Source organism: Danio aesculapii, chromosome 13, assembly GCF_903798145.1.
Source record: "Danio aesculapii chromosome 13, fDanAes4.1, whole genome shotgun sequence".
NCBI lineage: Eukaryota > Metazoa > Chordata > Actinopteri > Cypriniformes > Danionidae > Danio > Danio aesculapii.
The window spans coordinates 2,266,024-2,279,286 of NC_079447.1; the positions used below are offsets into that span (position 1 = coordinate 2,266,024).

At 39.0% G+C, this 13,263-nt stretch overlaps 1 protein-coding gene across 2 annotated transcripts in view; it reads left to right on the forward strand.

Annotated features, from left to right (window-relative positions):
• The window catches only part of herc4 (HECT and RLD domain containing E3 ubiquitin protein ligase 4), a 47,251-nt gene that overhangs the window by 29,513 nt on the left and 4,475 nt on the right, over positions 1 to 13,263 (forward strand). For both annotated transcript variants that reach the window (XM_056470578.1, XM_056470579.1), the window contains exons 15-21: positions 1,551 to 1,670; positions 5,723 to 5,821; positions 5,896 to 6,069; positions 6,363 to 6,506; positions 8,911 to 9,077; positions 9,944 to 10,010; positions 10,115 to 10,197. In XM_056470578.1, coding sequence (XP_056326553.1) covers positions 1,551 to 1,670; positions 5,723 to 5,821; positions 5,896 to 6,069; positions 6,363 to 6,506; positions 8,911 to 9,077; positions 9,944 to 10,010; positions 10,115 to 10,197 — 854 coding nt within the window. The remainder of the gene's footprint in view (positions 1 to 1,550; positions 1,671 to 5,722; positions 5,822 to 5,895; positions 6,070 to 6,362; positions 6,507 to 8,910; positions 9,078 to 9,943; positions 10,011 to 10,114; positions 10,198 to 13,263) is intronic.

Here is a 13,263-nt window from a genome sequence, read left to right on the forward strand (position 1 = left end):
AGAGAGTACAAAATCATTTGTGTCTTTGTACAGTTTTACAGCCAACTGTGTGCTAGTTTCAAGTACCGAGCTTGTACACCGAGACTAATAACCACGCACACTGAATTAACTTTGACTGAGGCACCGGATGCGCCACTCGAAGCCGCGACACGGCACACCAGACACTCTCTGTGGCGCGGCAGAAACATGAAGTGTCCCGAATCGTCGCGCCACGCATTTTTGAATTCTAAACAGGTTTCTGCAGCGGTCCGCGGCGCCCAGCTGTCGACTTGAGTGTACCCTGATAGAAACCGATGTTTAGAATTCTAAAACGCATGCTAGTTAAGATCACAGGGAGCTTCTGGGATCGCGAGAAATGCAAACGGCTGAAGTATAAGGTAGACTCAATGAGGAGTGCACATGTTTGCAAACCTACCTAAAGATACAACCAATAATTCCGATTAGAGCGATAATGTGGAGAATATTGATCTTGTGTTGAGCCCAATGAGCCTTGCGTCTAAAAATAGAGCTAGGGTGTTCCTTTAGTGATATCGCTTCGACTCACGCTGAAAATGGCGGACGTGAATCAACAAACTGAGGATATGATGACGCGCCTGTCAATCAATGTTGGTGGGCGGGGGGACTGCTCTTCTACGTAAAGTTGCGGTCGATTTGAAAACCGCTCCAATTGGTCCACCGTTTTTTATGTTGTTAAATTGAAAAAAAAGCACTGGGTGTGTTTATATCACCCCAATATGACGCTCTATACACCATACATGCACATATGTCTGTCCAAACAGCTTGAAAAGTAGATTTTTTACCATAGGTGCCCTTTAATGCATTAAATAACAACAACCACCGGATGTGTTCCTTGTTACGTTAGCCAATATTAATTAACAACAGTTCATTATTAATTCATGTTTTCTAATGCACATTTGATTTTTCAAAGATTCAGCTTTTCATTTTAATAACGCATTGATGATTATTTTAGTGATTAACTTAAGTATATACATACTTTTCATTCTAATGAAACTATATTAATGAATAACAGGCAAAACTATATGTCCTCCTGTTAATTTTAGTTTTTTCATTTTTAAATATTTCCCAAAATGATGTTTAACAGATTCAGGGTTTTTTCACAGTATGTCCGATCATATTTTTTCTTCTGGAGAAAGTCTTATTTGTTTTATTTCAGCTAGAAAAAAAACAGTTCTCAACCCATTTTAAGGTCAATTTTATTAAGCAATATTAGTTTTGGATTGTCTCCAGAACAAACCACTGTTGTACAATGACTTGCCTAATTACCCTAACTTTACCCTAATTAACCTAGTTAAGCCTTTAAATGTCACTTTAACCTGAATAATAGTGTCTTGAAGAATATCTAGTCTAATATTATGGGCTGTCATCATAGCAAGTAATCAGTTGTTAAACATGTTTAGAAATGGGTTGAAAATATTTAGGGGGCTAATAATTCTGACTTCAACTGTTGTTCATTATTAAACTCATGGACTATACTAACTAATGCTGAAACATGATCCTTTTCTGATATCGTCTTTATAATCCCATTGCAGGTTAATGAGCGCGCCGGACAGATCATCCAGTATGATAAGTTCTACATCCATGAGCTGGACGAGCTGATCGACATCAGGAATGATTACGTCACCTGGTTTCAGCAGCAGATGTTCTCTGTGGTGAGTTTATGATCATAACAAACACTCGAAGATCAAGTGTGTGATTCCTGTTCTACTGACAGCTTTAACCCTGGTGTCGTGTGCACATCCCTACCCTTACTTTAGTGTTCCCGTTTTCTGTTTTAACTGCTCTTAAATTAGCACAAGAAGCATTTTTTCACCACCAAATTTTTATTTGACATTCTTTAGCTGTGAACAATGTCTCAAAGTAGTGTTTAACATGAATCTATAGATCTAGACATGAAATAACTGCAGTGAAAATACAAATAGGAGCTGAAAATGTTTAGAAAAAATGAACGATAGATGACAGAAATCAAAATATTTTGTTTTGTTACTAGTTTGGCTGGTTTCCACTGACTGGTACGGTTCGGTTTGGTTTGGTACGGGTCACCTTTATCAGGCTTGCGTTTCCACTAACAAGGGTACCCTTTTGGTGGGCGTGGTGTATGACAGAAAGTTTCAGTCGACGTCATTCTCGCTCGAGGAAATGTCTACAATAAAGCTGTACGGGTCACTTACATATCATATGAGAAGCTCTTCTCACAAAACAGATGCTTCACACACATAAATAGTTGTGTAGAAATGTTTATTACTAACTTTACTATGAACATGAGTTGATTATAACTGCAGATCAATGACAGTGCGAAACAGCCTACTGTAACGTCTGTAATTATATTAAATAACTAAATAAATGAACATATATAAACACATACAGCCCCTTACAGTCTCCGATATGTTACCAACTACAGAAGAACTACATATAGCAGACATTTCGTCAGTATTTAGGTTCAAAACAACACAATATATAGCCTACAGTCAGTGAAATCCTCTTATCTGTGTCTGTAATCTTCAGCAGCACATGTAGCCTCTGTTAGAGAGTAATTCTGTCATTCCCAGTTCATATTAGTCCAAAAGGTGAAGATAATAAGTTAGTTATACATGGCATTTTGTTCATGTTTGCTGAAAAATAATGTGCTCCTTTTTTCCGGCTTCTCCTTTGTTTCTTCACGCTTCACTCTCGCGTTTGTCCGTGTCTGACAGGATCGGGTTTCAAAAGCACGTCAATAATCAAGCGCAGGTTATTATCATCAGCTCAAGAAGTTTGTTATTTCAGATATAGACGCGCGCGAGCGCTAGCAAGAAAGCGAAACCGCTCGCGCCTCAGACTGGCTCGTAAAAAACTACGGGGCACAGGGTAAATCTGCTCTTCTTCTTGGCTTTGTGGCTGTTCATCAAGACGACGACCAGGTTTGTTTGAGCCCAGATCGATTATGGCTCGTTATTATATGTGTTTATAATTCTGCTATAATCTCTCGCTGTGTATTTCAAACATGGCGGGTTTTTGTTTTCATTCTGGCTTGTTGCGTAAGCGAATGACGTATCTCTGTAAACCAATAGCGTTCAGCTGCGCGTGTGGCTCCGCCTTTTGGTACCCTTTTTCGTGTTTGGTACCCTTTCGAAAGGGTGCCGAAAAAGTGGTACGGTAAGGTTCGGTTCGGTACGCTTTTTGACAGTGGAAACAGCCATAAAAGCGTACCAAACCGAACCGTACCGTACCGTACCACTCAGTAGAAACGGGCCAATAGACAGCTCGCTAAAATAACTATCACAGGGTCTGACCAAAGAAATTAAAACTTTAATTCATCTGAATGATTTATCAACCAGCAAAGCCCAAACAAAACGGCATCCTTTCCTTGGTACTGAGTGCTCGATTTTTCATTCAGTGCTTCAATTGGATTATATTAGTGTGCTAATATAGGGAATAGTGACTGAGGATGTAGACGGTGAGAATGGACACAGATCTAGCAGTTATACTTTGGTCATTTTTGAGCAAGATGCTAATAGTCTAATCCAATCAAATAATTGATGCTAAGTAGGGCTGGACGATATGGCAAAAATTAATATCACGTTATCATTTATATAATTTCAGTCGATACGATAGAATTATGATATCGATATGGACAATATTAAAAAGACAGGAAAAAACTGCCAAGAACGCACACAATGGATGTCTGTACCCACAAATGTCTGCAAACTGAATTTGCAAAGTCCATAATACCTCCAGGCTCTTACATTTTTTGTTTTTATTTTATTAAAACAGTACAAAAAATTATGTTCAGTTTTTATTTGGATTCAGCCTTTACAAACAAGAAATGTGAAATAAACTATCAAATAAATAAAACTCTCAGAATCAGCTTATATATATATATATATATATAGAAGGGCAACGCAGTGGCGCAGTAGGTAGTGCTGTCGCCTCACAGCAAAAAGGGCGCTGGTTCGAGCCTCGGCTGAGTCAGTTTGTGTGGAGTTTGCATGTTCTCCTCCAGGTGCTCCGGTTTCCCCCCACAGTCCAAAGACATGCGGTACAGGTGAATTGGGTTGGCTAAATTGTCCATAGTGTATGTATGTGTGTGAATGAGTGTGTATGGGTTTCCCAGTGATGGGTTGCAGCTGGAAGGGCATCCGCTGCGTAAAACATATGCTGGATAAGTTGGCGGTTCATTCCGCTGTGGCGACCCCAGAATAATAAAGGGACTAAGCCGAAAAGAAAATAAATGAATGAATATATATATATATATATATATATAGAGAGAGAGAGAGAGAGAGAGAGAGAGAGAGAGAGAGAGAGAGAGTGTGAGTTTATTTTTTTCTTTGTATATGCTGAATATTTCAAAATAATACCAAAATCCTACAATGATGACATCCACAAAAAACAGAAAAATTATAATAATAAAAAAATGAAAAAGAGTATAGAATATAGGAGTATTCTATAGAGTATAGAGTATTCTATTGCAAATATTAACTACATTAATATTTGCAATAGAAAAGGGTTGTTTGAGGATATTCATAGTTCTGGTTGCTCTTCATCTTGAACATCCTTTAAGGGTTATATCTGTCTATTTATATTAGTGTATAAATACCCAATTAAATTAAAAAGGTTTAACATAAAATATTTCTTATATATTTTGTATAGTCTATTTATATTGACTAGTATTTTCTATTATTTTACATAATACATTTTCATTATTTAACAGATTTAGTTCCTCTATTAATCACATTCTTTCTGTTTCATCAGCTTTGCAATAACCAGATTCCTGATCAATATGTTTGTGAATTTTATTTTGTAAGTTTGCGCGAGTGCTATATGCCAGCATGCAGCGAGTGTATGTGTATGAGTGTTAATTTAGCTGTTTATGCGAGGATCGAGTATATTCAAGGATCGAGTTGGAGGTCTGCATTTACCAGATTTCTTGCGGCGTGGGAATACATTTCCGAATAAAGCGCGGGGGCGGTCGGAAACTGGTGTAACTTTGGACTGGAGTGGGCGGTCTAACAATATCGCTCCCGACTCCCGAGCGAGTGAGCATGCGCATGTATGTGTGTGAATGAGAGAGCGTGATGCTGTGTTTAGCTTGATTGTTTCTGTCTGTCTGTGTCTGTCGGTCTGTCTGTCTGTCTGTCTGTGTGTGTGTGTGTGTTTGTGTGTGAATGAGAGAGGGCGTGATGCTGTGTGTGTGTGTGTGTGTGCGTGTGTGTGTGTGTGAATGAGAGAGAGCGTGATGCTGTCTGTGTGTGTGTGTGTCACTTGCTTGGTGCTTATGTGTGTGTGTTTATACAGACAGCTTGTTATAGGCTGTCTGGACTCTGTATAGCTGGGTGGTTTTCGGTTTTGTTAGCAGGAACGGGCGCGGTGGGTAGAAAACGGGGCGTGGCGGGCAGCGGGACAACAAATGCTGAATATAAGCCGTAGCGGTCGGGTTCGGGCTAAAATCTGGCAGGAGCAGGATTAAAATTTAGTCCCGCGCAGAGCTCTAGATCGAGTTGTACATGCGTGTGTTAATCTGGGTGTTTATGCAAGGATCGAGTTTATATCTACGTGTGTGTGTGTGTGTGTATGTGGGTGTATGCATGCATCAAGTTTATATGTATATGCTCAAGTTTTTAGCAGTTTAAACCTTGACTTTTCCAAACAACGGTAAACCTTGAAACCGGTTATCGTCCCATGCTTACACACATTTATACAAGTAAATGACCCTCTGTTTTCACAGGTTATGGACTCTCAGGTCACCCTCTGCAAATACCCGTTTGTGTTTGACGCTCAGGCGAAGACGGCGCTGCTGCAGACTGATGCAGTGATCCAGATGCAGGTCAGGCCGATGCGTTTCAGTCAGAGATTCATGTTTCTCTGCTATAGTGCTCTAACAGAGCGGCGTGTGTTCAGATGGCGGTGGATCAGGCGCAGAGACAGAACTTCACCTCATTATTTCTGTCCGGCGGAGGCGTGGAGTCAGTGAACCCCTGCCTCATCCTCATCGTACGCAGAGAAAACGTGGTCGGAGACTCCATGGAGGTGCTGAGGAAGTCCAAAAACGTGGACTACAAGAAGCCACTGAAGGTAAACCTGTCTCTCTGAAGGCCCAGGTATACTTAAAAGGTGATCTATTATTCCTATTGTATACAAGTTTCACTGTATAATTTAAATAAAGGTTATCCATTGTTGAGCCTATTTTGCTCTTCATTCAGGAGCAGAGTGAGTGATTTCATTCGATTTTTGTTGTTTATTGATCAATAACAGGCAGCAAAGAAGGTTCACGCTTAATTTATTAAATAGATGCCTCCTATTAAATAAAAACCTTGGTTGTATGTTTCAGTGGTGCTCCTTCAGTTTTTAATCTGGTTGTTTTCCAGGTGATCTTTGTTGGAGAGGAGGCTGTGGACGCTGGTGGTGTGAGGAAAGAGTTTTTCCTGCTCATCATGAAAGAACTTCTGGACCCGAAATATGGCATGTTTAGATACCACGAGGAGTCCAGGCTTATCTGGTTTGCTTGCAAGGTATAGTTTGAAGAAAATGCATGCGTAAAATGTGCTTTGACACAATCCAATACACAGAGATGAATCATTCAATATCATAATCAGTATTTATTGATTACAAATGTTACTATAGTGCTTCCTGAACAACATCAAATGTCATTTAGGATAACAAATGTATACAGGGTGGGCCATTTATAGAGATACACCTTAATAAAATGGGAATGTTGATATTAACGTCCTGTTTGTGGCACATTAGTATATGTGAGGATGCTCATGAAAGAATAAAGTTACGTTAAAACCAAGCACACCATTGTTTTTCTTGTGAAATTCCCAATATGTTTGATGTGTCACATGACCCTCTTCCTATTGAAAAAAACAAAAGTTGGATCCAAGATGGCGACTTCAAAATGGCCACCATGGTCACCACCCATCTTGAAAAGTTTGCCCCCTCACATATACTAATGTGCCACAAACAGAATGTTAATATCACCAACCATTCCCATTTTATTAGGGTGAATCCATATAAATCTCCATATAAATTTATCCATATAAATCTTTCTCTGTAATCCTGTTGCACTGTAGAAGCTCTGTCACGAAAACAAATTCCTCGTATGTGTGAACATACCTGGCAATAAAGCTCTTTCTGATTCTGATTCTAAATGGCCCACCCTGTATATGACAAGAAATATGGTCAGTCATATTTTGAAGAAGAATCATTTGAGTGCAGGACTCAAATACTAACTGTAAATTATTCTTTTTACTATCCTTCAAACTCCTAGGTTTTACGCATTTGTTAGCAAGAGGTTTTTAATAATTTAAAAATACAGTCAAGATTTTTTCATGTATTTTAAGTACTGGTCAAAATACCTAGGTTATTGGGCTTTAATATCCATCATCTGGACTTTATAATGCTCAAACAGAAAAAAGTTATAGATACACATACAGTGAGCGAAATAAGTGTTGAACACATCACTATTTTTCTCAGAAAACATATTTCTAAAGGTGCTGTTGACTTGAAATTTTCCCCAGATGTTGGCAGCAACCAAAGAAATCCATATATGTGAAGAAAACAAACCTAGTTAGTTTACAAGTGAAGTTATGTGTAGTAAAATGAAATGATGCAGGGAAAAAGTGTTGAACACATGAAGAAAGGGTGGTGTATTTGGGCAGTGAAAGCCCAGACAGCAGCTGAAATCTCTCAGTAGTTCTTCAGCAACCCTCTGCCCTTCCTCTGTGTAAATGAACATCAGCTGCTTCAGTCCAACATCTACATTAGCAGGAGGATGAAGATGAAGCCAGGGTGGACATTTCAGCAAGTAAACACAGCCAAGGAGACTCTCAGATGCTTTCAGAGACAGAAAATCAAGCTGTAGAATGAAATGGTGATTACACATAACTAATTTTTGATTTGTTTTATTTTTATGTTTGTATTGTTTTGGGTTTTTACTAAAATCTGCTTCAATTCCATGTCAACAGCTACTTTAGAAATATTATAGCTACATATTAAATGTATTAAATCTATATAAATAGACTTTAAAGTAGACGAAGAAGCATTGAAAGTCCCTGCTCATTTAAGAAAGAACAATGGATTCATATGTTATATATGGTAAGTTTCCATATTCAGTGATTCACAAGTGTTTTCTGTTTATTAGCGGTTGTGAATTGCATTATGGGATGTTGATCTCTGTTGTGTCCGCTTTTGATGTTGAAAATTCAACTCTACAGTTAAACAAAGTGACTTTTATTGACATTTCATTCATTGTTTCATTCATTTTCGACTTACTCCCTTTATTAATCTGGGGTCGCCACAGCAGAATGAACCGCCAACTTATCCAGCACATGTTTTACGCAGCGGATGCCCTTCCAGCTGCAACCCATCACTGGGAAACACCCATACACATTCATTCACACTCACACTACGGACAATTTAGCCTACCCAATTCACCGCATGTCTTTGGACTGTGGGGGAAACCGGAGCACCCGGAGGAAACCCACGCGAACGCAGGGAGAACATGCAAACTCTACACAGAAACGCCAACTGACCCAGCTGAGGCTCGAACCAGCGACCTTCTTGCTGTGAGGCAACAGCACTACCTACTGCGCCACTGCGTCACCCATTGACATTTTAGTTGTTTGAAATATTATATCTAGAGAAATAAGTCTGTCTAATAGCACAAGGTTTTGTAGCACCAAACCAGACAATATAGCACATTAATCTGTTGAAAATGTCAATAATAGTCACTATTTCACGCTTCTCAAGGTTAAAAGTTTTTGGAAGACAGATCAAGATCCCATAATGCAATGCAAAAGCAGAAATAAACATGGAAAAAACGAAAACCTGAATCACAAAATACAGAAAACTGCTAATTTACAGAGATTTTTGGCTGTGTGTAAGATTTCAGATGTGGGTTTTGCTTTACTGCAGACGTTTGAAGATATCGACCTGTTCCACCTGATCGGTGTTGTCTGTGGATTGGCCATCTATAATCTCACTATAGTGGAGCTGAACTTCCCGCTAGCGCTCTATAAGAAACTCCTGAAGAAAACACCAACGCTAGAAGACCTGAAGGAGCTCATGCCTGACGTGGGGAGGTGCGTTTTTATGCTTGCAACACAAGAATACATGCACAAAGTGATTGAATTATCAGTCATGCTATATTTTCAATAATGTAACTTGAAGATGTTTATTTCTGCAGTTTTAAATAACGCAATGCGATTAAAATGCGGTTTGCTGTTTGTTCAAACTACTCATTTAAAACGAGCTGAATCAACACAATTCCCTAGGTTTTTTTTGGGGACAACTTAATTGTTTAATGTTCAATCCACTTAAATTTGTAAAAACTAAGCTAACTTAATTCCTTCATGTTCCCCCAACACAAATTGAATGTCTGGAACAAAGTTTGATTGAATCAAATAGTTTCACACATTGACTGCCCTTCCAGCTGCAACCCAGTACTGGGAAACACTCATACACACTTATTCCCACACACTCATACACTATGGCATAGGTCTCAAACTCAATTGCTGTAGGCTGCAGCTCTGCACAGTTTTGCTCCAACACTATCAAACACAACTGATCCAAATAATCAAGGTGTTAAAAAGGGTCAAGAACACCTTCCTTTAGTTGTATCAGCTGTGTTTTATCAGGGTTGGAGCTAAACTGTGCTGAGCTGCAGCCCTCTAGGAATTGAGTTTGAGACCTATGCACTACTAGTTTATTCAATTCCCCTATAGCGCATGTGTTTGGACTGTGGGGGGAAACTGGAGCACCCGGAGGAAACCCACGCCAACACGGGGGAGAACATGCAAACTCCACACAGAAATGCCAACTGGTATAGCCGGGACTCGACCCAGAGACCTTGCTCTGAGGCCACAGTGCTAACCACATGTTGTCCTCATAGGCAAATCAGTCTATGTTGTATGTAAGGATATGCTTCTCTAATATGTGTGTTGTTCAGGAGTCTTCAGCAGCTGCTGGATTATACTGAAGATGATTTGGAAGAAACCTTCTGCCTGAATTTCACAGTAAGACCCAGTGTTGTTTGCATGCAGTCTCTCTCTTTATAACGGTGCAGAATGAAGCATAACTAATATGTTCAAGTGTAGTCATTTTCATTTTTTAACTGCAGATCACAGAGGAAAATTTTGGAGCCACAGAGGTGGTGGATCTGATCCCCAATGGGACCGACATCAGCGTCAACAAATCCAACAGGTGCTGCATAAGCATTCACTTATGACTGTTCTTTAAATCACTTTTAATAAGGGGTTTAACCCCAGTTGTGTGTCAGCAGTGTGTGAATATCTCCAGCCTCTAATGGTGAACATTAATTAATTGTGTTTGTTCTAATCAGGCTTGATCAAAACAGTCTGCAGAAACACTGTGATTGACATTCTCCCTTTATACGTGTCATTAGAGGGGTAAAGCCCCGCCCACAAGTGCCCATCTCTCCCTCATTAGCATAAACAGCAGCCCTGAGTGAGAAGCAGCTGTCTGTCCATTAGCCATTCGCGTGTTTGAGCTGCAGAAGATAATGTCAGCATAGACTAAGAGGATTATAGATGTGGAGTTTTAGATGAAGCAGCGACAGGAGCGACATAGACTGACAGAAGCATGAAGCACACACTCGCACTGAAGCACACATGCACACCTGACCAGCTCTGATTATGCTAGTCCTGTTTTGAATCTGCCACTATGCTGACACACAGGCACTTATAGCTCCACCCTCTTTTGAAAAGAGCACAGTCTCATTTGAATTTAAAGCGACAGTCACCAAAACACCACAATTAGCATCAAAGCCTAAAAGGGTCAGTTTCAGAGAGCTAGAGAACATTAATTGTGAGGTATTTTAGGCTAAAACTTTATACACACACACGCACACAGTCTAGGCACATCAATAGGGCTGTGCGATTAATGGAAATCGAATTGCAATCGCGATTTGAAACGTTTCGATTAGCTAATCGCAAGAGACTGTAATATGAAATATATTTGTATTACTTATTAATTAAATTAATTCCCCCTGCCCAGAGCAAATGCATGAGTGTCTTGCTAAAAAGCCAACTGAAAGTATTGCCAGTGACACTCAGGCCCTGTTTACGCTAATACGTTTTAGTTTTAAAACGGCGTTGTAGAATGAAAACGATCCGCATCCACATCCAGCGTTTCTGAACAACTCTCCGTCTACATTACACCGCTGAAAACGCACATCACGTGACCACACACACACTCTGGCATGCACTGCAGCCTGCTTTGAGCACTTTGTGCACGTCGGACTGTTCATCAAGGATCTACCTCTGGATAATCTCACTATGGGCCCTATCATACACCCGGCGCAATGTGGCCCAAGGCGCAACGCAATTGTTGTTTGCTAGTTTCAGCTCGGCGCAAGAGTCGTCTTGACGTTTTGCGCCACACTGTTTAAATAGCAAATGCATTTGCGCTCATATGTGCGCCCATAGGCGTTCTGATCTAAAAAAAGGAGGCGTGTTGAGGCGCATTGCTGATGCGTTGCTATTTTGTAGAAACATAAATAGACTGTTTTATAGACCAGAACAAAGCCGGTCTATTGTCCATCGCAGAGCTTACACAATGCTTAATACAAACAGGATGTACAGCAATACACAAATATCTTTACATATGAATAAGAAATAAAATATTAAGGATATATATATAGGATATAATAAGGATATATATATATATATATATATATATATATATATATATATATATATATATATATATATATATAAATATATATAAATATATATATATAAATATAAAGGATTAAAATATTACAAAAAATTATTATTTTCTAGCCTATATAAATATAAAACCAAACTTGCCTTCATCATCTCGGCGGGCTTTTTCAGTTTTTTCAGAACAATTTGCATTTGTATAATGTTATTATTATTAGCAGTATTATTGATTATATGCATATTTATATTTGTTTTATTAAAAACAAGCTTACATTTGTCCACCTGTCAGGTTTTAGACCATATGGGGCACAGCATGTTTGTATGGATATAACTCAGGTTTTTGACCACACTTCATTATTATTGTTCATTTATTCATTTGCTGGAGATTAGAACTGAATTTAGAAATAGTTTAGAGCAAATCTTTGCGCTTCACAAACTAAATTAATTATGTATAGGCTAATGGATATCTGTGCGAACAACATGTTTCCCTATCCACGAGAGTGAAAGTAAACAATGATGAGGCTCATCTCTCATTCTCGAGCTGCAGATGCTCTGTTTAACTGTTTTCTCTCTAGTGAAGCGTTCAGTTTTTAAACTTACAAAGTCCGTCATGTAAATAGCAAATGCGCTATGGCGTGGCGCAACTGGCTCTTAAAGGGAATGGGAGATGAGACTCTGATTGGTTTATTCTCAAAATACACCTATAACTCATTAAGAGAATAAGCTCAACCCTGTTAGACCATGCGCCACGGCGCAAAGCGGATTTTTCCATCCTTAAAATAGCAAAAGTGGATTTTAACACGCCCTAAATGCGTTTGCGCCCTGCGCTTTAGACTTTGTGCATGGATCGTCAAAATAGAGCCCTTTATTTGTTAAACATGATATTTAACTCATCTTGTTGTCTATATCTAGCGACATATTCCCAGACTTTGGTATTTTAAATCTATTACTTGTTCTCAGGTCACGTGTTTTGGCTGAGCGCAAAGATAAGTTAGGTTAATATATTAATTAATGTAACTGCGGACACTGATGCAGCACATTTCACTGATCGCTTGCCTTTATTTCCTATATTTTATAATGGTCATTACTGATTATTAAAACTGATATTCAGTGAAAGAGAGGGCATGTCACATGACATTTCTGAAAAGACCATTAGCTGTGATTCCATGTAAAGAAGTGAACTCGATTCATGCACAAAACTTGAATATTGCATTAAACAATAAATAAATAAAGCAACATTCCCATCCAATGTCTCTTCCTGATAAACTGGAGCAAATATCAGGCAGAGAAATGTAGTTTTGTGCGGTAGGAAAAGCCTCTGTAGTCTTTTTTTATTAATATAATAATACTAATATTAATATAATATTACTAAAGCACTTTGATGAGCAAAACAACATTTCATATGTTTTACAATGTGTTGGACAAGCTGCCAAGTCCATTAAGGCCGTCTATTACAGACATTTATATCTGATCATCATCTGTTCACACTAAATCACCTCACGCATGCTGATGAAGCGCATGTGCAGAGTTTATTCACTTTTTTTTGTTGACCCATCTGTCCCCAGAGGAAGTTACACCCATGGCT